The 26,159-nt window shown below is 33.3% G+C and overlaps 1 protein-coding gene across 1 annotated transcript; it reads right to left on the bottom strand.

Annotated features, from left to right (window-relative positions):
• Window positions 1-2,603: 2,603 nt before the first annotated feature.
• On the bottom strand, window positions 2,604-26,159 carry LOC143075610 (uncharacterized). Its single transcript, XM_076251092.1, has 7 exons — window positions 26,116-26,159; window positions 22,164-22,247; window positions 18,261-18,371; window positions 10,260-12,443; window positions 5,119-5,209; window positions 4,352-4,479; window positions 2,604-3,034 (listed from the first exon to the last, which is right to left on the bottom strand). The coding sequence occupies exons 2-7, from the start codon at window positions 22,213-22,215 to the stop codon at window positions 2,976-2,978; spliced, it is 2,625 nt and encodes an 874-aa protein (XP_076107207.1). The 5' UTR covers window positions 22,216-22,247; window positions 26,116-26,159; the 3' UTR covers window positions 2,604-2,975.

Below are 26,159 nucleotides of genomic sequence, written 5' to 3'. Positions count from 1 at the left end.
GAGATTTTCATATAAGGTATCAAAAGCCCTCTCCCTTTTTTTCAATGTCCGTTATGTGTTTCTTTTCTGTTAAGGTCAATTATTTTTCGTGTTTCTGGCCTTATACCACAATTTTTCCCCTTTGCGACAATGCATTTTTTGGTAGAAGTCAAATTAAATCAAAAATTTGCATCGCTTCAAACATGAAATAAATGAAACTGCTTATAGACCATTACAGTGGCGGATCCAGAAATTTTTATAAGTGGGGACCCGCTGACTGCCTAAGAGGGGGCCCGCTCCAGTCATGCTTCAGTGATTCCCTATATAAGCAACCCATTTTTTTCAAAGAAAAGGGGCCCCCTGCCCCCCCCCCCCCCGCCCGCCTTAAATCCGCCTCTGCATTATTACTCTAATAAAATGTGTTTCTAGGACAATCCATCAAGTGCTTTTCTTTATGAGAGCCCTATTAACATGCCAATGGTAGGATTTGAATCTCGTATAAATGACTAAGGCTCATTTGTGGGGTAGTCTGAGTGGCGCTGATCCCTAAATCCCGGGCTTAAAAACATGAAATCCCGTGGTGCGTATTTTAACGAAATTTATATCCCGACATCGATATCCCGAAATTAAAAAAAAAAAAAAAAATTCCCGCATCCCGTAAAGATCAATCCCGAAATCCAGAGCTTAAAACACCCGATCCAAACGTCCCGAATAAGTCCTGCCTCCCTCTAATCTCTACCCTACTTTCATTTTGGCCAAATCACTACTTTCGCTTTCAACAATAAACTTTTATGCCCCATTTATGGGAATTATGTTTTCTAGCTGTTCGTCCGTTCGTTCGTTACTACCGTCCTTCTGTCCGGCTTCGGTTAAAGTTTTCACTTTCAACAATAAATTTGTATTCCCCATTTATGGGAATTATTTTTTCTAGTCTGTTCGTCCGTTCGTTCGTCCGTCCGTCTGTCCCGCTTCAGGTTAAAGTTTTTGTTGAGGTCGTTTTTGATGAAGTTGAAGTCCAACCAACTCGAAACTTAGTAAATATGTTCCCTATGATATGAGTTTTTTAATTTTAATGCCAAATTAGAGATTTTACCCCATTTCACGGTCCACTAATAGTACATAGTAAATTATAGTGCCGATGTGGCATCCGTATACTATGGACACGTTCTTGTTTCAACATGTTAAAAACTTTTAATTATTTCAATATATATGCAACTGGTATGACGCCTTAGATAGTAAATATTTCAGAAAAAAGTAGACAGAATACAGAGAGTCTCTGTATATTATATTAGTATAATCGTAGTTTACAGGTGGATAAACGCGAAAACATAATTGTCTCTAAGGAGGTATAATAGCTGTGGTTTTTGCGATCTAAAAACCATGATATGGAGAACGCTCTGGTTGGCTTATTTATTATTCATTTTTGTAATCTATCACACGATCATGTTCTTGTGCATGTTTAAAACCGGAAGTCTTATCTATGACTAAAGGTCAGTATGATAACGGAAACAATATCCGGACACCTACTTTTGTCGTTTTTCTCCCAAAATAACTCAATCTGAATAATCATAAGAATGGATGACAAATGCGACTATGCAAGATCACAGAGGCATTATGATTCTTTTATTGTGGAAGGAAGAGAAGCGACACACAAAATGAGGTCTTCTCGTTTAATAGAATAGATGTTCGTAATCTAATCTTACTGATTGGATGATGACATATGAGAAGACATATATACATAACAGCAGCAGACTGTCACAGTAAGATGATATAAATGTCATTTTTTTTTAATTTACCATCAATTTTCACGTCGTCTTTTTTTGGGATAAAACGTGCATACATTTAAATGAGGGGCGAACGATACCAGAAAGACATTCAAGCTCCATGGCTCAAAAAGCAAAATACTATCAGTCAAATAGACAAACAATAGTACACAAAACATCAAATAGAAAAATTAAAAACTAAGCTACACGAACCCCGTCAAAAGATGGGCTGATCTCAGGTGCTCTGCATGGATGAGCAGATTCTGCTCTACATGTGGCCTCCGTCGTGTTGCTCATTTTCGTACAAACCAAATAATATGTCTAATTCCGTAGGTAATATTCGTGAAAAAGGAACGGAATAGTAAAAACGATATAAGGAACATATTCGCTATCATCAGTGAAACGGATATTCAATGAAGATCACTCAACACGTGATGGTGTCCGTAAAATATTCGAAGAGATGATTTCAATTTTACCGTTTGGAACATTAGGTTTAAAGGCTTCATTGTGAGCAGCAACCCTCTATCAAACAAGAATACATGATAGGAGAACAGACCCGGGAGTATCGTATCACTTGAGAGATTTTTTACTGAATGTTTCCTACGTAGAAATGGAAAGTTTACAATTTGAGTTAACAGAAACAATAGATTACTGATGCATGTTCAAAGTTCAGAAATCCAATCAGATTATATCCAAATCAGGGTAAACTTCAAACCCCGAGGGAATCACAACTACAAAAGAAGAAGACTAAAACAGAACCAGGGCATTGACCCAATATGAATGTTGACAAAGAAAAAACAGTATTCATTATTTCGCAGCCAAGAAATATCTGTCATTAGAAGGCATCTTAAATAAAATTGTAAGATATATTTATTCAGTGTTTTCTCTATCATTTTGATAATGAAAACAACATATATATTAATGATATGCATAGTATTGTACTTTGAGGCTTTAATACATTGTCTCTCAGACTACATACTCTAATATAACAATAATTTACACTCCTACAACATTGTCTTGTACAGACAGTTTGCTTTCTGTTCTATGGTATTTTCCTAGGTGGTGGATCTGCATTACGAAATCAGAATACACTTTTCCCAATTGTAAATTACTGGTCTTCTTCGGTCTATAGTTATTCATCATCATCTCTATACTTTTAAAACAAATTCATGAACAAAATTAAGCTGCTAGATATTATCACCATCGATCGTCGAATCAGGTACTGGTATCTTTTCAGGACCAAAAATCCGCAGTTGGTTTATTAATTTGGCATGGGTCACCGGCATAATTAACTTGAAAATATAAGAATTAACATTTAAATGCATGAACGTGATATTGTAATTTAACAGAAATAGTCATATATAAAATTGTAAACATTTAAAAAATCAATAACGCATAAGTATATTGTATTGTCTTATGTTTCACTGGTGTTTGCTTCAATACGGCGACAAATTTAACTAACTCTTTTAAAGTGTATATTGCTGTGTCTATGTTGTTGACACAACATCGAAGTAATAACGATTATCTCACCACGGATAAATACGGACGTGATGATTGGTTTCTTGACTGAAACTTGAGGACACGCTATGGATTCGTTTTGGGTCAATATGTCCGAGTACACAGTTATTTCGACGTGCATTACTTTTAGACAATAAATAAAAATTTTAAAAAATCCCACTTGCTCTTTCTCAATAATATTTTTACTGTGTGATGTACTTCTTTGGGGACAAATTATATCAAATAAACTCATCATAGATACCAAGATTAAATTTTGTATTTATGCCAGATGCGCGTTTCGTCTACAAAAGACTCGTCAGTGACGCTCGAAGGGCAAACAAAGTACGAAGTTGAAGAGCAGTGGGGACCAAAATTCCTAAAAGTTTTGCCAAATACAGCTAAGGTAATCTATTCCTGAGGTAGAAAAGCCTTATTATTTCAAAAAATCATAAGTTTTGTAACCAGTTAATTTATAAATATGACCATATAAATGATAATTCATGCACGCACAAAAGTGCTGACTACTGGGCTGGTGATACACAGGGGAATTAAATCTCCACCAGCAGCGGCAAACTTATAGAAAACTATATAATACCGGCTCTAACTCAAAATATGGACAATACTATGTTAAAGGGGTCTTGCAATCTTTTGACAGCTTCCGAAGTGCTAATTTTAAACCTTTTCAGCTGGACCAAATCACTTCTTTACTTTAAAATGCATGACCCAATTCTTTTTACAGTGAAATTCCATCCTCTTATTTGCTATTTGAGGCATAAAACAAGAAGAAATACATTTGGAAGGGGTACTAAAAAAATTGCAAGCAACACACTGTCCACACTATGGACTATATTCGAAACGAAAATCAAAGGACGATAACTGTGTACGCGGACCAGGAAATGTTTAATTAGGTTCATTACGTCGTAATTACTATTTATTTCGATTTTATATATAAGAGCTGTTGTTTCTTATTGTGTGTTTGATTGCAAAAGCTTTTCCGTTATTTGAAAAAATAATTCGCAGTTTAATAAAATTCTCATTGTAACAACGTGTTATGCTTACAAATTGTTATTGTATTAGATAGTAATTCCAACTCTTCTCTTGATCACACTTACTTTTTGCCGGGTATGCTGTAACCATACGAAAAACAGTTGGCTCGTCATCTGTAACAATAGTTGATGTTGTGTTTATAGAATGGCAGTCATGTGACATAGAGTTTCCTTTAAATCTTGTGTACCTTGTCCTGAATAAAATAAAATTAACTCCTTCAATCATAGCTAACATTTTTTTATCCTGCAATCGACCTTTCTACTATACTTATACAGCAGGTGTACAGATAACATGAAGCAAAAAACGTATTATAGACTTGTATAGTCTCCTGGTAAACTGCCTCTATTACGTGAACGGTATATCAAATTACAAACGTCATAACAGTTTAATGTGGGGACCTAATGTATTGCGGTTAACAGTATAAGTCATGTGGATTTGATTTAAAAAAAAAAGACATTTAACGATTGGGATGGAAAATATTTACAAAATTATTTGCGGGATAAAGACTATCATGTTTAGTGTCTTTAAACATCAGCGGTATTTGTACTCCCCTCGTGACAGGAGAAATACATTTTCGAATCCGGCATTACACCTGTTTCTTAGCCAGCTGATATTTAAAGACACAGAACAGTTATTGTTTATATCTCTGTAAAAACGACATACACAAGAGTTATTTCAGCTGTGAGCTGATAGATGACGCCATAGCTAAGCAGAAACTGTTCAAAATAAATTCGCACCTGTTTTCATTCCGAACGCAAGGTGGCGCTCAAATTGATCATGTTGTGCTTTAGTCAGACCCTTATTTTGACATTGACATACACAAGACTCTTACCTCATCTTTGCACTTCTGAATAACACTGTAGCGACCAAGATAATTAAAATTGCACACACTATAGGAATGACAGCATATAGAAAAATCAAATCTGTAAAATATAAATGAATGTTTTTTTTTTTCTCAATTGATGAATATTAAAATATCAATTTATTTCATACCCCTTAAGCTTCCTGCTCACACACACTCTTGAATGCTTTTTTTTTTTTCGGAGTGAATAGTGAGTAATTGTCGCTTTCCAAAGATCAGCGGACTTAATAAGCATGATCATACAATCTTTGACTATTCATATAGTTTATATAAAAATTAAAAAAAAAACACCAATAACATAGCTTACTAATTCTAGAAATATTATTTTCTTTCGTGGCAATTCAGCAAAAAGGAACAGGCATATCTGAGCTTTTGTTGGCAATGATTTCTTCACTTCATTTTGAATTGTGAATAACTGAATGCCAACAAAAAAAAAAGAACTGAGCAATTCTGATATAACCACAACACGATAAGTGTTTGGCGTCATTGTTACAGTGGAGATCACTTCTAACCTCTCATTAGAACTGTCAGAATATCTGTCATAGAACTGTTCTAACCTGGAGATCACTTCTAACCTCTCATTAGAACTGTCAGAATATCTGTCATAGAACTGTTCTAACCTGTCCTAGAACAGTTCTACCTAGAACAGTTCTACCCTAGAACTGTTCTAAGTAGAACTGTCAGAATCAGTTCTAGGTAGAACTGACTAAATCAGTTCTAGGTAGAACTGTCAGGATCAGTTCTAGGGTAGTACTGTCTAAATCAGTTCTAGGTAGAACTGTCCAAATCAGTTCTAACCGTAGAACTGTCAGCAGAACTGACTTAATCAGTCAGGACTGTAGAACAGTTCTAAATGACGTCAGTGCAGTAAGGGCACTTTAGAATTTAGAAGAAATAAATCACTTCCAATTACTTTGCTATAGCAGATTTTCTATATTTTTTACTGATCAAACGTTACATGTACAAATATCGTAGTGAATAGAAGGTTATCCAACTCATCGGAGAAATATTTTTATAAGATTGCATAGGAAACATCATTGTTTACGTTTCTTCGTTCCCCGTTTTTAACAGTCTCTTCATAAATATAACTCTGCATTTAATTCATGGAATTTTAATCGTAATTTACCTTGTTTGCCTTGGATTTACATTCATTTAAGATTCTGTTTTGACAAATGTTCAAACGAAAATTGTACAGTGGATGAATTATGGGATATTAATGAAAAAAGTGTTGTATTATAACGCAAAAAAACTATATACATTTGCACCATCTCGTCAATTTAGCTAGACTTATCCATAACGATTATAAATGATATCAGGGAGTCTGGAACTCAGAAAAATATACTCATGATGAGTCATCTGAACATGAATGAAACATTTGCCCCTGGACGTTCGGCTACAAACAAACTCATGCATTTTTCTTTGCCTTCTTCAAATTATATTAACAGTATACTATTCCAAGAAGAGAACTTCCCATACATGTACTTTTTATTTTAAAATAAAGTATATGAATCAGTCATGTGAGTGTTGGATGATGCTGTAAAATAGTTTTGTTTAAAAAATAAAAAAAACATTACAAACCTGAGACTACTATATATACTTCTATATAGTAGTCTCAGCACAAACTAACGGACTTAAAAAGTCACTTTAGTGACGGTTCATTATTATGGCTACAGAGAGGAAATAACGGCGCGCTAAATTTTTAGATATGGTATAAATACACCTTATCGCTATTTGTCTGCCATTACTGGATGTCACACAGGTTCCCGTAAAAATTTGACGTCATAAAACAAAATATCTGACGCCACAATGGAAAAGTGATTGTTGTATGCTTCAAAAGTTCAAGAGGCCGGGTCAGCCAGGATTAGCAATAAGGTGTATTGTGTTCCAAAGTTGGTGTAATTTTTATCATACGATCCGTCTGACATAGAAATATCATTGGTTTACAATGACTGAGGCCATATATATTTACATGATAAGTGTAAATATGTTCAGTTTTGGTTGATGTGGTCAAATAATTTTGTTAAAACGACTCGGTCTGATACATAAATATCGAAACTACTGAAATTTGTTTACGATTCAATATTTTTAATAAAAAGATGACTTGCAGAAATTGCTGGTACTCTAAATTGATGTGGAAATTTTTTTGTAGCCAATGTGTTACAATATTGCTGTCATTTGAATTATACAATCCATCGTGATATGTAACTATAAGTGATTTACTATGCGGCTATATATATATATATTAAGATTTACATTATAAAGTGTAAATATGGTCAGTTTTGGTTGATAAAAAGAAGATGTGGTATGATTGCCAATGAGACAACTATCCACAAAAGACCAAAATGACACAGACATTAACAACTATAGGTCACCGTACGGCCTTCAACAATGAGCAAAGCCCATACCGCATAGTAAGCTATAAATATGGTCAGTTTTCATGGTTTTGGGTGATGCGGACAAATAATTTTGTTATATCCATGAGTCAGTCTGAGATATCAAAACTGCTGAAATTAGTTTACGATTCAAAATTTTGATTAAAAAGAGGACATGCTGGCACTACAAACTGATGCGTCGAGCATAATTTTGTTTTCCAATATTGCTTTCATTTATATTAAACAATCCATCCTGCTATAAAAATATAAGCTCGTGCAATATAAAATTCTACTCGGAACAATATTCCCCAATATTCATGCAATAACCCTATAATATAGATCATTTGTATTATCATGATTATACACTCCATCCTTACATAAAAATATTACAGATTTACTATGCGACTATAAGCATGATAAGAGTTACATAAAAAAGAGCAAATATGGTCAGTTTTGGTTGATGTGGTCAAATATGGTCAGTTTTGGTTGATGCTGTCAAATATGGTCAGTTTTGATTGATGCAGACAAATAATTTTGTTACATGAGTCAGTGTGAGGTATGAAAACTACTGATATTTGTTTCTGATGCGATATTTTGAATAAAAATAGGAAATGCTGGCACCCTCAATTGATGCGAAAAATTGATTTCCAGTATTGCAGTTATTTATATACTACAGTCCCTCTCGACCTAAAATTATAACTGAATTGCTGTGCAGCTATATAGATTTACATAATAAAAAGCAAATAAGGTAAGTTTTGGTTGATGCAGTCAAAAGATTTTATTACACGACTCAGCCTGAAGTATAAAAACTACTGATATTTGTTTATGATTCAATATTTAGGATCAAGGGGAGGGGGTCCAGGGGTTGGAACCCCACTTTTTTTAACATCAATGCATTTGAATGGGAGCATATAGTTGGACCCCCCCCCCCCCTCAGCCTTTTAAAAATGGCTGGATCTGCCCCTTCATGCTGGCACTATAAATTGATGCGAACAAATTTTTTTTCCAAAATTGCTGTAACTTGTATATTACAGTCCCTCTAGACCTAAAATTAAAGCTGAAGTACTGTGCAGCTATATAGATTTGCAGAAAGAAAAAGCAAATAATTGCAGTTTAGATTGATGAGGTCAAAAGATTTTTGTTAAACAGGTCGTCCGAGGTATAAACACTACTCTTAAACTGATATTATATTGGTTAATGAGGTCCGATAATTTTGTTATGTGATAACGAGCCATCCTGATTCCGGCCCGGAATAACAAATGTAAAACAATTCAAATAATAATCCCCCCCCCCCCTAATACATGTACTAACGGCCTAATTTATGTACAAAAAATGAAAGAAAAACAAATAATTTATGTGGCACATTAACAAAAGAAAATCACTGAATTGCATGCTTCTGACTTGGAACAGGCACATACATGCAGAATATGGCGTGGTTAACAGGTTAAACATGTTCTCTTGCCGATTATAAATCTGAAATAAAACCGGCAAAATAGCAAAACTCTATATAATTTAAATCGCTTTTTTACCCAAGCCTTTATATTAAGGCATAGAGTTCTTAAAACTTATAAATCAACTCTAGCCGTAGAATTTATAAATCAATTTTAGCCGTAGAATTTATTAATCAATTTTAGCCGTAGAACTTGTAAATCAATTCTGGCCGAAGAATTTATAAAAATCAATTCTAGCCGTAGAATTAGAAATCAATTCTAACCGTAGAACTGTCCTAAAAGTAGAACTGACCAAACATTTGGTCAGTTCTAGCTAGAACTGTCTAAAACTATTCTAGGGTAGAACTGTCAGGATCAGTTCTAGATAGAACTGTCCAAATCAGTTCTAGGTAGAACTGACCAAATCAGTTCTAGCTAGAACAGTTCTAACCTAGAACTGACTAAAAGGTGTCAGGCTGACAGTTCTACGTACTGTTCTAGAACAGTTCTCCTGACAGATTTAGTGAGAGGTTAGAAGTGATCTTCACTGTAAATCTATATATTATACAAGTTTGAAAACGAAGAAAATGCATTTTGTTGTTGTTGTTTTTTTTTTTTTTTTGTTGTTGAGGGCTTTCTCATTAAATCATACATGTAACCAGCGTTAACAATAACTGCAAGAACATAATGATTACAGTGATATTGTAGTCTTTTGTACGTTAGTATTGTAAAATAGTGGATTTTCAATCAAGATAACAAATTTTCAATGTTCATACAGGAACGTTATTTACTGAATTATTGAATAAAAGATCAACTTTATATTTTCATGTTAATTTGGAGACTTTATAATTATGAACAAACAATGCACAACAACAACAATGGTATCAAAGTAATAATTATAATACGTTAATAAATATACCAAACACCAAATTTGGTGTGATAAATGTGTATTGTCGGGCATACGCTCATCCGGAACAAATATATTCCAAAGCTGAGAAAGTACCTAAAAACAGATGCACAATTTAGAGCTATGCAACTACAAATACCTTACAGAACTAACAGATCTGATCAAAAGACATTAACTTGGTGAATGTGCAGTATTACACAGTGATCAATTGTAAAGATGATTCAATGCATAACTGTATTGAAGTCTGCAAAATACATGCAATTTGGTTATTACATATCCTCTTGAAATTTGCAATTGAATTTCACTTTCTTTGATATTATTAAATTTTAAAAACAAATAGACATAGTTTTCTCAATGTCAGTCATACCACATTTTATTTTTACAAACAAAAAGACTGAATACCTGGATCATTCGTATCATCTGGTTGTGTACCATCAATTGGTGGTGGAGTTGTTAATACTGTTGTGGACAAAACAATGGATTCAGTCGATGAAAAGAGAACTGATGATTCTAAAGGAAGTGATGATGATGTTTGATCAATTGTCATGGAAGATCGCACTGCTGATTCAGTCGATATTAACGGAACTGTTGATTCATAAGATGAAAAGTCAACTGATGATCCAGTATAAAGGAATGTCATTGTTTGGTCATTTGACATTGAAAGCATCATTGTTGATTTAGTCGATAATAATTGACCTGTTGACTTAAGCGACGAAAACGAGACTCTTGATTCTATAGAAAGTAACGACATTGTATGTTCGATTGACATTGAATATATCACTGTAGAATCAATCGAATATAATTGATCTACTGATTCAGTCGGCGACAATTGAACTGATGATTCTGAATCAAGCGATGACATTGTTTGATCAATTGACATCGAAGATACAACTGTTGATTCTGTCGACAAAAAAGGAGATGTTGATTCAGTCGACGATAAAGAAACTGTTGATTCAGTCGAAGATAAGGAAACTATTGATTCGATTGACGATACGAAAACTGTTGATTCAGTTGAATATAAGGAAACTATTGATTCGATTGACGATACGAAAACTGTTGATTCAGCCGACGAAAAGGGAGCTGTTGATTCTGAATAAAGTGATGACATTGTTTGTTCGATTGAAATTGAAGATAGAATCGTTGATTCTGTCGATAATAATTGAAATGTTGATTCCACCGATGAGAAAGGAACCGTTGATTCTGTATACAATGATGGCATTGAAAATAACACTGTTGATTCAGTCGATAATAATTGAACTCTTGTGCCAGTCGGCGATACGAGCAATGATGTTTCTGAAGAAAGTAATGATATTGTTTGTTCAATTGGCACTGACGATTCAGTAGATAATAATTCAACTGTCGACTCAATAGATGATATGTGGAATGCTGATTCAGTTGATGATAATTGAAATGTTAAATAAGTTGGTGATAACTGAACTGTCGATTCAGTTGATGATAATGATTGAACTGTTGATTTAATCGATGATATATTAACTACTGCTTCAGTTGATGATAACTGCAGTGTTGATTCAGTTGATGACAATTCAATTGTTGATTCAGTCAATGATAACTGACCTGTTGTTTCAGTTGATGATAATTGAGCTATCAATTCAGTCGATGATATATGAACTGTTGATTTAGTCGCTGATAACGCAACTGTCGATCCAGTTGATGATAACTGAACTGTTGTTTCAGTTGATGATAACTGAACTGTTGATTCAGTCGATGATAATTGAACTGTTGATTCAGTTGATGATAACTGAACTGTTGAATCATACGACAATAATTGAGCTGTTGAGTCTATTGAAAGTGGTAATATTGTGTGCGTGCTTTCCATCGAGGAGGAGATAGATGGTTCAGTAGATGGTATTGGAATTACTTTTTCAGTAGAAACTATTGCTGTTGTTGGTTCAATTGACAATGAATATGAATCTGTCGATTTGGTTGACAATGACGACAATGCAAATGTCTGATCCATTGAGAATGAAGATAACAATGCTGTTTCAAAGGGAAGTTGTGAATCGGAAGACAATATTGCTACTGTCGATTCCGTTATAACTATTGACGCTATAGAATCGCTAAGAAAGACTATAAGGTCGGTAAAAATCGATGTACCTGACAATTCGGACGAAAAAGGAACCGCTAATTTAGTTGAGATATATGATGATGTTGGTTCAATTGTGATTGGATTTACCATTGTTGATTCCGTGAGTAAATTTGAAACCGTTTGTGCTGTCGAAAGTGATACAACTGACGGTGTATTTGATATTGAAGTTGTTTCATTTGTAGGTAATAGAACATCTGTTTCGAAGACAGTTTGTGACAAAGTTAAGTCGATGATTGATGCTGCTGCTGTGAATGTTGAAAATAATACTGATGCTATTGATTCGCTAGCAAATGATGGTATTATCGATTTGGTAAATATTGCAGACGTTTGCGATTCTGTAAAAATTGACGTTGATGGGGCTACATCGGTAGATACTTCTAATGATGACGAATTCTGAGGGCAATCTGCTTCGGTGTCTGCACAGTATCCGGAAGAACACTTAAATCCTCCTTCTGGACAAGGAGGCGGAATGACTGTACCTTCAATGAAGAAATAAAATACGGTTGGGAGACAATTATTACATGTAAACAGGCAGAAAACGTTAACGCGACTTTAACTTACGTGTACTTATCAACCCCACGTTAACCCGGCGTTACCAACGAAATTTTGGAAGACACAAAAGTTAACGTGCGTTTATTTCTACATACCTGTTAACGTGAAGAAGGCGCATTTTTGATTTTATTATATTCAAACCCTCGCTAACCTTTGGTAGTAAACGCGCGTTAAAGCAGTTTGTCAATGTAAAAATATTTCACATGATTAATTGTCTCTTTATACCACCCAAATGCACAAAACAAAAAATACCGTAATATAACATGGAGCTTTGGATTCATGTCTTGAAACAAACTACCGGCTCCAATTTCATGAATTGGATTCATTCATATAGTTTCTGCAGACATATAGTTCATTGTACTAGCAATCCTTATATTTTAGGTTATGCTGTATATTATTGCTTGATTGAAATGGCTTATAATCTGGCTGAGGGGTGAAATAGGTAAGATAAACAAACTCTTCATCGCAGTCTTATATCCACTGATTGTGCATTTTCTTAAATTGAAGCTGTGCTCATATGTAAACCTGTCAGTCTTTTTTGGACTCAGAAACTTTAATCTGAGTTACATACGTCGTCATCTGTCATCATGTATATAATTAGATCTACTGCTATACATATAAAACGAGAACTTAATTAGAAACATTTATATCAAACATATCATGAATTGAATTTGATGCAAAATAACAACCAAAACAGTCCTGTATAATTTAGCATACTAACGTGGACGTAACATCAATGTAATGGATAAATTTCATTGGATATAGCGGATCGTTTCGTATTTTCTACTTGTAGCCCAAGTAAGAAAAAAACGGTACATTTCATGTTAAGGGAACATACATATAACTTAATAGGTGTTCCAAATTAAATATCAAGTGATATTTCATTTATTAACATCTGATTATCATATGTGCCATTCTGTCCGTCGAGACATTTTATTTAACACGGGAAACAGATTATGTTTAAAAGAAGGACCGCATATGGTTAGGAATAATATTATTGAAAGCTAAGAACATCATCTGTATCATAAAATATTGAAAGCAGATAGTTTTTATTCTTCCCAATCTCAATGCCTCAGACAATCTTCTTTACCTCACAGTTAAACACGTCTATGACACCATTTTCGGCCAAAGTTGGACCATATTGCTGCAAAATTTTGTTACACTTAACAAAATGATAAATTCGCAGTCGCACTGATGCAGATATAACAAAAAATTTAACAGAGGGCACCATTAAATTGACGTTAAAGCTATCGGAATGAACGAAGGTGTTTAAATCATAAAGTTAACATAATAATGTTGATTTCAAATTTGCTAATTTCGTTATGAGGTTCACGTTAAATGTTAAATAAAAATACTCTTTCTCAATGTCACTGTAGTGACGATTTATTTGTATTGTATATTTTTACAGGTCGGGAACACTACCTTATATGGCAATGCATCGATTAGCATATGTATGTTCTCGCAAATGTAATTGTTTATTTACGTGTGACTCAGTTTGTTTTTACCTGGGTTTTTTACCAATCCACTTAATGAGTAACAATGCATGATGGACTACTACGTGATTACATTTTGTACAATCAAACAAGAACACGTGTTATTTACTGATTTACAACACATTTTTTCGAGCAACGCGGGATTAACAATTTTGCTTAGTTTTTCATTTTTTGTATCCATATTTATAGTTCGTGATATAAAGTACTCGTTCCATGATCAGATTAACGAAGATTTGTTTCCATGCGACGAAACAAGTGTTTGATTTATCCGATATATAGCCATAAATATGTTTGGTGATGAGACGGAGATTTCATGTATTCATCCACCAGACAGCAACAAAACAACAGTGATAAACATGATTACCCATAAGACAAACTTAGTAGTTTAGTAGATTGCGTCTTGGATGGAAAGATATCTCATTTGGCACTCATACCTTATCGTCTTCTTTCTATATATAATTATATACAAAGCACATTTTTAGAAAACTTGAAACTTTTTTTAAGGTAATATAGCATCCAATATGATCCACAGGGTTTAGATAATTTGAGATATTGCACATATGTCAACAGGACAGCAGCCGAACGATAAAAATATCTCTGAGGTATATTTTGAGATAAAATACGCAACCGACGGACTTTATCAATGGACGAAACTATACAAAATTTGTTCAAGCTATTTACCGTACAAAATTGAGAATGGAAATGGGGAATAAGTCAAAGAGACAACAACCCAACCATAGAGCAGACAACATCCGAAGGCCACCAATGGGTCTACAATACAGCGAGAATCTCTGCACCCGGAGGAGTCCTTTAGCTGGCACAAATATGTATACTAGTTCAGTAACAATGGACGTCATACTTAACTCCGAATTATACACAAGGAACTAAGATTAAAATCAGTAAAGACTATCAAAGGTCAGAGACTCCTGACTTGGGACAGACGCAAACATGAAGCGAGGTTGAACATGTTTTTGAGATCTCAACCCTCCCCTATGCAGACTATACATCTATCCAATGTAGTAAAAACAGACACACAGCAATATGCACAGTAAAACTCAGTTAAAGAGAAGTCCGAGTCAGAAAAGGTAACAAAAGAAACTAAACAAAATGACAATAATACATAAATTAACAAAGGACTACTAGCAGTTACTTACATGCCAGCTCTAGACATCAATTACAGCCGATTTCATTGAGTGTGTAATGAAAGATGTAATCCTTGGTTAGCTTGCTTGTTAGCTGAACCGTTATGTCGTTATTATGTAAGGTATACTACCCTCTTTTCGAATTAACCTAGACTTACAGACATGTAAATTGGCTATAATCGGACTCTCTACTCTTAAAGGATGGCAGTTTATCTAACCTGTAATCGGCTGTAAACTTATTGAAAAATGATGTCTTCATCACTCGCGATCGAATATCAAGCACAATTCCTACCCACTTTTATAACACTTATTTAACATACTGAATATTATGATGTTCTTACTTATACATCCTGTACAGATAGACGTGTTTCTGTGCCAGTTTTTCTTGTTTTTCGAGGCAGAAATGTTTTTAAATGACATTATACATGTTTGAAGAGCTCAAAACATTTACGTTCTGAAGAGTGAACACTTCATCTGAAATTTCACTGTTTCACGCCGGCGCCGTACAATTCATAACTATGGAACAAACCTGTTCAACTACTATTACAAAGCGAAAAAGAAAGTCGAATTGTGAAGCCCGTAAACAATACATTTTTAATCTGAGCATGCAAATTGAAGATTATGTAATATATGTCAATAAACATATTCGCAGAACAAAAACATTTATTTTGAGAATCCCAGACACTACATTAGTTTTCACTTTTTCCACTAATTCCACGTGTTTTCAAGTGATAGTAAACTCGTAGTAGCCCACAATGCATTGTAGTTTATTGAGTCGATTGGTCAGTTTTTCAAGGCCATCATAGGCCTTGTGTTTATGAAATTACTATGCAAATATATTCTGCCGTCAGGAAAACTAGAGTTCTCAACCTGTTATATGCGGTGCATTTTCACAACAGAAATCGCATTTATTTGCATCGATTGAATACAGTCTCAACTCAGTTGACTTTCTCACAAACAAGATAAAAAAAGGAGTGAAATTCTGATTAGATACATTAACTAATTTCTTGAACATAAGACTTATTGCTAAATATATGTAACTATATTTCTTTAGAAATTCATGCAGATGTATTGTAGTGTCAAATGTATCGATTCCAATTGCATTTTTCATCATGGAATACATACACCTTTTACATCTTCACACAATGACCTACATGCACATTTTCGCTTAGGTCATCGGTTGTTTTTAGTTTGTGTTATACTATAAATTATACAGATTTAATTTCCTAAGTGCATATATTTTGGACGAAAAGCTAGCCCACATATGAGTCACACTGAAATGACTTGGAATGATATAAATTTTACAGCAATTGAATATTTACCAGTGCATACAGAAAGTTGGATCAACTATCTTGTCACCTCAGTTTATGTTAAATGTCTTACAAACATTGATATAAATATGCAAGTATGCAATTGAAAAATTACAACGACACATTGAGAGAAGTTTATCGCTACAATCTTTGAAGGTTTCATATCAATGGTATAACCAGCTGATTCCGGATGTGGCTGCTTAACAAAGCAAAGTTGGTGTATACAACATTGTACAACGTCCAAATAGCTTGTGGTCAAAGACAAATGGACGTACCAATTAATTTCGATGTTTATGAAAACAAAGTTTACTGAAGTCCTGACAGTATTACAGGTTATTTATAATCCATGAACATCCGTTAGGAAAATTCAAAATAATACGCGGTCACATTTTGTATTAATATTTGTTAACACAGAGTCTTTACAGGTATTTCATACACATTGATAAATAAGTAGATGTGGTATGATTGCAAAGGCTAAAATTACCAGAGGGACAGTCAAACTCATAAATTGAAAATAAATTGACAACGCCATGGCTGAAATTAAAAAAGACAAACAGACAAATAATAGTACATATGACACAACATAGAAAACTAAGGAGTAGGCAACACAAAACTCACTAAAACCTGGGGGTGATCTCAGGTGCTACGAATGGGTAAGCATATCTTTTTCCTCATGTGGCAACCAGTCCTGACCATATGCCATAGTAGTTAACAACTTTAGGTCAACATACGGCATTCAACGATGAGGAAACCCCATACCACTTAGTCAGCTATAAAAGACCCCGAAACGAAACGAATTGGAAACTCGTTGTTATATTTCATTTACATATGTTTAAAGACATACCTCTGATTTTCATCCCTTTGGTTCGTTGTCTTTATATATATTTAGTATTATAGCTTTTGTTGCAAATTCTTGTATTGTTTTTGTGAGGTTTGACTTTTCAGGGCCGATGGTAAAAATATGTGTTTAACTTTTCAAAGCTTGTTTAAGCAAGAACTAAAACTGTTCAAATAACTTTCATCATAAAAGTAAGTCGAGTTTGTACTTAAGTATATTTTCGAATACTGTTTGCAATAAGTTGTATTACCAAACTCGATTAATAATGCATGATGTGAACGAGTATCAGTTACAGACGGTGTATCGCATATTATCGCGAATTTTGTGTGGCCTTAACTTCAAAGTACTGTAATACGCTCAATGTCCGGAATCAAATGTCGGTAATATTATCCCTTGCATATTTAAGTAAAGCATCATCACATGAATATTGACTTATTGTGTGTTCCAATTACCACATCAAACACAAGGAACATGCATTGCAACTTATCAATAACGATGGAAGTGACAAAGCCTCGCATTTATAGTTCAAACGAATTGCTTTTCAAAATCAATCTTCTACAATATAGGTTGCGTTAATAACTCATGTTCGGACTTTAATTTTTTGTAAATGTAAAGTCATATTCTAATGAATTTGTTATAGAATACATTCAAATACGTTTGTGATTTCAAAACGTGAACAAACACTGTTTACCTCATTATCTTTTAGTCTACAATTGTAGTTTTCGCGGATGACAATGAAAATGATCCATCTCGATCTTTACTCTGTCAACACCGAAAACATTAATTTGACAAATATTGTAACAAAGTTTAAAACATCAAATATTAATTGTCGTAGATCAAAACTAAAAAAAAAAAAAAAGACTTGTCTCAGTTATGTGATAAAACAGAACCCATATATTATATAAACTATCTTTTGGATGAATGTGTAAGCATTACTTTTTTATCAAGTACTTTTACTTACAATTTTCTTCGTCTGATTTGTCTGTGCAATCAAATCCATCGTCACATCTTAATTCTATTCTAATACAGTTTCCATTGTTACATTCAAACTCGGTTATATTGCACGATAAACCTGATAGTATAAATAAAATGTCTGCATAAATACAAGAACACCATCTACAATTTGAAAACAATTATTTTGACTCTTAATGAACAGAAAAATTTGAATTCGTATTTTGTGATGGTCATCCCCATATTCAATAGACTATACATTAAAGTTGTAGTATTAATATTTCTAATATTTTTGCTTACATTTTGAACGTATGTATCATGTTATGGAGGGGCATTCGCGTAAAATATTAGTCAATTGACTGTTAAATTTCCCGAGCCGCCAGGCAAGGGAAATATGGTTCCAAGATTGGTGTTTGTCGCAATTACCCCTCCATAATATGATATATTTGTTAAATTACACCGAACAATTTTACCCGTAAGCTGTAATCCATAAATATGTTTAAATTATTTTAAGTGGAGACAATCATAGTACCGCGGGATTTAAACAAAGCATAGAGGTGAATTTGAAGCATATTCACTGGCAGTGGTGAAAACAGGTAATTCGTTTTAAATAGGGGAAAAGGTAAGAAAACGCGATAAATACACTGGCTGCCATTGAAATAACATCCGGCATTCTTATATAAGATGTCCTTTTTATAAATGTAAAACAAATAAGGCAATGCTAAGACAAACACAATAGAAAACTACAATATAGAAATAGTTGACACAGGCAAATGAATCTGTTAATATTGATATATTGTTGTTTGGTATAAGCAAACAATAACTACCTTTTACGTATATCAAATGTACTAAATCGCTTAAGGGCATACGCTACAGTTCCAGGAGAGGTATGACATTGCTAACGTACAATGTTCTTATTGCGACGTCAAACTGTGAAATTTCGCGATAATATGCATTCGACTGATTTTTATCATTCAAACTGATTTAATATAAAACGAGTTCATGGACCCCTTTTCAAATGACATTTTGGTTTAATAATGCTGGGAAATTATGTGTTAATTTGATGGATATACAACAACACATGACTTTTTTCTTCTAAATACATGATCATTTGATAAATATGAGTTATTACCAAAAACATAATACATAAATGTAAAGGATACTTGTACAAAACAATAATTACAATTCATTTAACTAAAAAAGCTTGTGTTTTCTTTTAAAACAAAAAAAGATATGTATTTCTGTCGAAAGGAAAAACACGTCCTCAAATTTTAAGTTAAGATTGAAAGTTTTGACCTCGTTCTGGTCAAAAGTTAGCACATGACGGCGTATGTGTTTTACATATTTTATTTAATCAGATAAACCTATAAGCAAATTGTCATGGGATCAAAACTGTATTGTATGCCTTTAACTAACACTAAATTACAAGTAAGCTACAATTTTCGAATCTAGCAACAAATATAATTGTTCACTACGATGTCTTCACTTAACTTTCAAATCATTGAACATTTTTATCATTTCCAAAATCTGTCTTTTGACTTTCCAAGAAGTTTTCCTTTCATACTTTTTATATTATATAGTTAAATATTTTTACTATGTTTTATTGACAAAAGCTGTCTAGGGCCAATGACCCGTTTCTGGTATGCATTTTTATATATACGCCCGAATGATGTTTGGAACAACGAAAAGTTAAGATGAACTTCATAAGGAACGCTTAAAAACAAAAATTAGAAAGCAGGGTCTGTATTAGACCAAAACATGTAAAAAGCTATATGAATAAAAAATAACATATGAATATTCCTCTATGGTCAAATTTGTTTGTGAGAGTTTAAACATTACAGTCTTAATAATTTCCTGATTGAAAGTTATCTACCTTAATGATCTTATACAGTTTTTCTTAGTTTTTTTTAAAGTATTTTTGTATAACTTTTTATTTATGATAAGGCAGCGCATTATGTGGTTTGTCAGTGGTTTTTTTAACACACAATAAAAACGACTCTTACGGTATATTAATGGTTACAGCGACCATTTTCGACATCATGACATGGGATTGATAATCAACTGATATGAAAACTGTCATGTAAAAATCTGATAATATCAAGTACATTTCACAAATGAACAAATAAAATTATTTCACAAATTATCAAACAAATATCTGTCTTATTCCTTTTGAATTTCACCTAAAAACAAACTTACAATAACATATGTATGCATTTGAGTCCACCGATTTGTTGTATAGCGGCAGTTTATACGGATGGCGAACAGAATTTTAACACAGTAGGACTGGTAATTGTCAAGTTTGGTAAACATTGTCCTAGTACTTTCCATGATAGATTGACAAGGGTTTTATGTAAAACAATTGACATCAAATGACGAAAAAGCACCTATTGTCCAAATGGGGATGTGAGAATTAAATATTGTTCGTAAAGACATGTTTTGGCGTAATCGAAGTTGAGAATAAGCGTTCAAATGAGATTTGTCGGGATCTCGATAAAAAGGTTTTTGATAATTTTAACCTTTTATGATAGTCCAATTGCATGTGAAATGAAAGCATTCTTATCAAAAACAATAAAAAAAAAGGAAACTACAATCCCTTTATGTTTATTTCGAAAACAGTAAAATGACGCCAATCGTTGAACGTGGGAGAACAGTGGCGGATCCAGGGGGGGGGGGTTCCGGGGGTGCGCACCCCCCTTTATTTTTGCCGATCAATGCATTTGTATCGGGACATATGTTTTGCACCCCTTTGCACCCCCCTTTGCCCTGGGTTAGCACCCCCCCCCCCCCTTTCGAAAATTCCTGCATCCGCCCCTGGGAGAATACATACGATAAGAAGAGTAAATACAGACAAGGTCTATTTAGTGTTATATTTAGTGTTATATTTAACATTGTCATTAAAGCATGAGGTTCGGCTAGACGCAAAACCAGGTTCAACCCACCATTTTTTCTTTAAATGTCCTGTACCAAGTCAGGAAGATGGCAGTTGTAATTCGTTTCTGTGTGTGTCGCATTTTAGTGTTTCTGTTGTGTCGTTGTTTCCCTCTTATATTTGATGTGTTTCCCTCAGTTTTAGTTTAAAACCCGGATTTGTTTTGTCTTAATCGATTTTAGAATTTCGAACAGCGGTATACTACTGTTATTTGGATAGTACCTTAATGTAAAACACAATGTTGCGAAAATGCATAATGTTACTTTACGTGATTATCTTATACATCAGAAAAGTGATTGCATATGCATTTCAATGAATACGTGTTTGTCTTGTACACCTTTCATCACTGACGGTAATGTTTAAACATGTTTAATGTTTATCTCTCATGCATATTTAAGTCATTTATTTTATATAACAAAGACTGTAACGAACTATTTCAAATAATTATGAAAGACAAATCATTCTCTATTTTAGTTGCTGAATTTTAATAAAAATACACGCATGAAATTTATAAAATAGTGTATGTATGTATTTTCTTTTCATTTTTAGAAGAATAAATGTGCAATAAGACCGAACAGAACTTCATTGTCCTCGCGTATTTTCATCTACCAGGACAATAAAATTGTTTCATATCTGTCAACCATAATGTATTTGCTCGTCAAAATGATGATACCTTTGTGAGCAATGTTCAATAGTATATACATTGAAATGATCATATTTTCGAAACACCCAGCAATACTGCCATGACAAAATTTACCTTAAATTTGACATAAGTGATATATTTTGATTTTGATATTTTATTGCGGCCATCTTAAACACGGGCGGTATTTTGAAATTTTAAGGTGGGTTCATACATATGATTATATAGTTTAAAATACCAAAAGGTAATACCATACCAAATCAAGTTATTTTTCTTAAAACTCAGAATTTTTTCACCGATCCGCAGGACTAATTAAATATATCTTTAAAGTAATGTTTACATACCTGTTGAAATTTCTATACTGAATACGATAAAAGACAGCATGTGTATAATCATAGCTGCTGACTTGTTTTGCAAACTACCTCAAACTAGAAAAAAATAAGCTTTTAAATTATTGCTATTTATCAATTGAAACACCAATGTCATTTTAGTATTAGAAATAAAAAAAAAAGATATGTGGCATGAGTGCTGATGAGAAAATCTCCATCCTAGTCAGATTGTGTAAAAAGATGCTCCGCAGGGCGCAGCTTTATACGACCGCAGAGGTTGATCCCTGAACGGTTGGGGCAAGTATGGACACAACATTCAAGCTGGATACAGCTCTAAATTTGGATTGTGATTAAATAGTTGACACAGCATAGGTTTCTGACACAGAATGAATGTGGTCTAATGAACTTAAAATTTTTTTTTTGCCTTTGAGCAATTCACTATGCTGTTGAATATTAATCCTCTCAAAAAAATGTTTGAAGAAATTTTCTTTTTATTTATGAAATCTGAAATGAGAAAAATTTACCCCCCTCCCATTTTTTTTCACATCCCCCTTTCCCTTTTTCCAAAACTGATCTCAATTCAAATTTCTAATGGAGTTTGCAACAATAACTACTCATTTAAATACATCATAAAATATTAAAATGTAACAAAAGGTGCATGTTATCATTGAATGGTAAAGATTGTTTTAATTTATCAGTTGGTAGTAAAAGTGAATATACATTGTATATTGTATAAAACAATGATTTAAGTTGACTCAACTATTATTCTGGACAAAGAAAGATAACTCCAATCAATTGAAAATTTCTTGCTATTGCACAATATTGTGCAATTAGTTATTTCTGGCTATTGCGCAATACTGTGCAATTGAAAATATTTGCTATTGCACAATACTGTGCAATTGAAGATTTCTTGCTATTGCGCAATACTGAGCAATTGAAAATTTCTTGCTATTGCACAATACTGTGCAATTGAAGATTTCTTCTATTGCTGAATACTGTGCAATTGAAAATTTCTTGCTATTGCACAATACTTAATACAATAATTTTGGATCCTGATTTGAACCAACTTGAAAACTGGGCCCATAAACAAAAATCTAAGTACATGTTTAGATTCAGCATATCAAAAAAGCCAAAGAATTCAATTTTTGTTAAAATCAAATTTAGTTTAATTTTGGACCCTTTGGACTTTAATGTAGACCATTTTGGAAACGGGACCAAAAATTAAGAATCTACATACACAGTTAGATTTGGCATATCAAAGAACCCCAATTATTCAATTTTTGATGAAATCAAACAAAGTTTAAATTTGAACCCCGATTTGGACCAACTTGAAAACTGGGCCAATAATCAAAAATCTAAGTACATTTTTAGATTCAACATATTAAAGAACCCCAAGGATTCAATTTTTGTTAAAATCAAACTAACTTTAATTTTGGACCCTTTGGACCTTAATGTAGACCAATTTGAAAACGGGACCAAAAATTAAGAATCTACATACACAGTTAGATTTAGCATATCAAAGAACCCCAATTATTCAATTTTTGATGAAATCAAACAAAGTTCAATTTTGGACCCTTTGGGCCCCTTATTCCTAAACTGTTGGGACCAAAACTCCCAAAATCAATCCCAACCTTCCTTTTGTGGTCATAAACCTTGTGTTTAAATTTCACTGATTTCTATTTACTTATACTAAAGTTATTGTGCGAAAACCAAGAATAATGCTTATTTGGGCCCTTTTTTGGCCCCTAATTCCTAAACTGTTGGAACTAAAACTCCCAAAATCAATCCCAACCTTCCTTTTGTGGCATAAACCTTGTGTCAAAATTTCATAGATTTCTATTCACTTAAACTAAAGTTATAGTGCGAAAACAAAGAAAATGCTTATTTGGGCCCTTTTTGGCCCCTAATTCCTAAAATGTTGGGACCAAAACTCTGAAAATCAATCCCAACCTTCCTTTTGTGGTCATAAACCTTGTGTCAAAATTTCATCGATTTCTATTCACTTTTACTAAAGTTAGAGTGCGAAAACTAAAAGTATTCGGACGACGACGACGCCAACGTGATAGCAATATACGACGAAAAATTAAAATGTTTGCGTTCGTATAAAAAGTAGAGTACTATATGTTAAAGTACGGTCTTCAACAAGGTGACTTGTCTCACACTAAAAGGCAATGTTACAAGCTATAAAGGGCCCCAATATGACTAGTACAAGCTATTCAAACATAAAAACAAACGGTCTAGACTGTAAAAACAAAGAACCAAGAAAAATATATGAACCACATCAACAAATGAAATCACTGAACAATAGGTTCCTGGTATAAAACATCTGCTGTTCGCCGGCGATATATTGTATTTAGGAACTTTAGGTATAAAGAAGAAGATGTGGTATGATTGCCAATGAGACAACTATCCACAAGAGACCAAAATGACACAGAAATTAACAACTATAGGTCACCGTACGGCCTTCAACAATGAGCAAAGCTTATACCGCATAGTCAGCTATAAAAGGCCCAGATATAACAATGTAGAACAATTCAAACGAGAAAATTAACGGCCTTTTTTAGGTACAAAAAATGAACGAAAAACAAATATGTAACACATAAACAAACGACAACCACTAAATTAAAGGCTCCTGACTTGGAACAGGCACAGACATACACAATGAGGCGGGGTTAAACATGTAAGCGGGATCCCAATCCTCCCCTAAGCTAGGACAGTGGTCTAACAATACAACATAAGAACGAACTATAAAAAAACAGTTGAAAAAAGCTTAACTCATCAGATGGACAAAAATATAAGTGGACGTGGCCTGGGTAAACAGATGTTTTGTTGTTTTTAAACGAAAGTTGCTTCAAAATCTTGCAATACAAATGTGTTTAAATAGACACTTCATATGCAATTTATAGAATTTAAATTTGTTTCCTTACGGATATTTACTATTGGTATTTTTGTGTTATGTTAAACACTTTCATGTATTTACTTCGCATTTTTTAAAAATGCTTGTTGAAAGACAGAATTCTGTATGTGTATATTCATTATTTCAAACGTTGGTCTTTCTGACAGGATTGTTTATGAAATTTAATTGTCAACATGACAAAGTAGACTGTGGTATAGTTTGTCATTATCAATCGACAATGATCTTCATGGACTCCTTCTGTTATTTGTATGTTTATTAGGTCCGAGGACACAGTTATCATCCTTTGGTTTTCGTTGTCTACGAATATAGTCCCTAGTGTGAACAGTGTATAACTTGCATTTTTTATTTAGTACACTTTCTCAATTTATTTCTTGATATTTAATACATGAAATATTAAATAGGTGATGTAATTACATGTTAAAAAACAATTTGGGTGCTGAATCTTTATGTTAAGTAGTGATTTGGTCCAGTAATAAAAGGTCATGTTTTATTACGTCTCAAGCTGTCAAACTGAATTTTATACTCCCTTAACAAAGAATTGTCAATATTTTGAGTTAGAGCTGGTAGAAGTGTCTATAAATTTGATAGTATTTGTCCAACTAGTAGTACACTACACTGTAAAAATTCTTTTGAGATAGAGCGGGTGCGTTTTTTTTAATTCGCATTTATTGTCTAAAAGAAATGCACTACGAAATAACTGTGATTTCGGGTCATTATTGTGATTAACTAAAGACCACATATATTTTTTGCTATATTTGTTTTTCATTATGGTAGTTACAAAAAATGGAGGTGGGGTGTCATTAGTAGTGGAAAACTATCTACCTTAGATCAAAGAACGAGGATGTCAACTGTTAAAAAGCTTGATCCAATGCATGGTAAGAGACGAAATAATAAGCAATTTATATAAATAAAGACAGGAAATAAAATAATAGACAACTTATTAAATAAAATAAAAAATCTTACAATAGTTTATGACAGAGGTTAAGTAATAACCTTTGACAATTCTTTCAGGTTAATATGATCACTAATATTTAACTAATATTTACTTACTTTAAAACGTTTTGTATATCAACATATAGAAAATCACACAACAC

Source organism: Mytilus galloprovincialis, chromosome 5, assembly GCF_965363235.1.
Source record: "Mytilus galloprovincialis chromosome 5, xbMytGall1.hap1.1, whole genome shotgun sequence".
Taxonomy (NCBI): domain Eukaryota; kingdom Metazoa; phylum Mollusca; class Bivalvia; order Mytilida; family Mytilidae; genus Mytilus; species Mytilus galloprovincialis.
The sequence above is the reverse complement of the archived record's forward strand: the minus strand, read 5'-3'. Positions and strand labels throughout refer to the sequence as shown.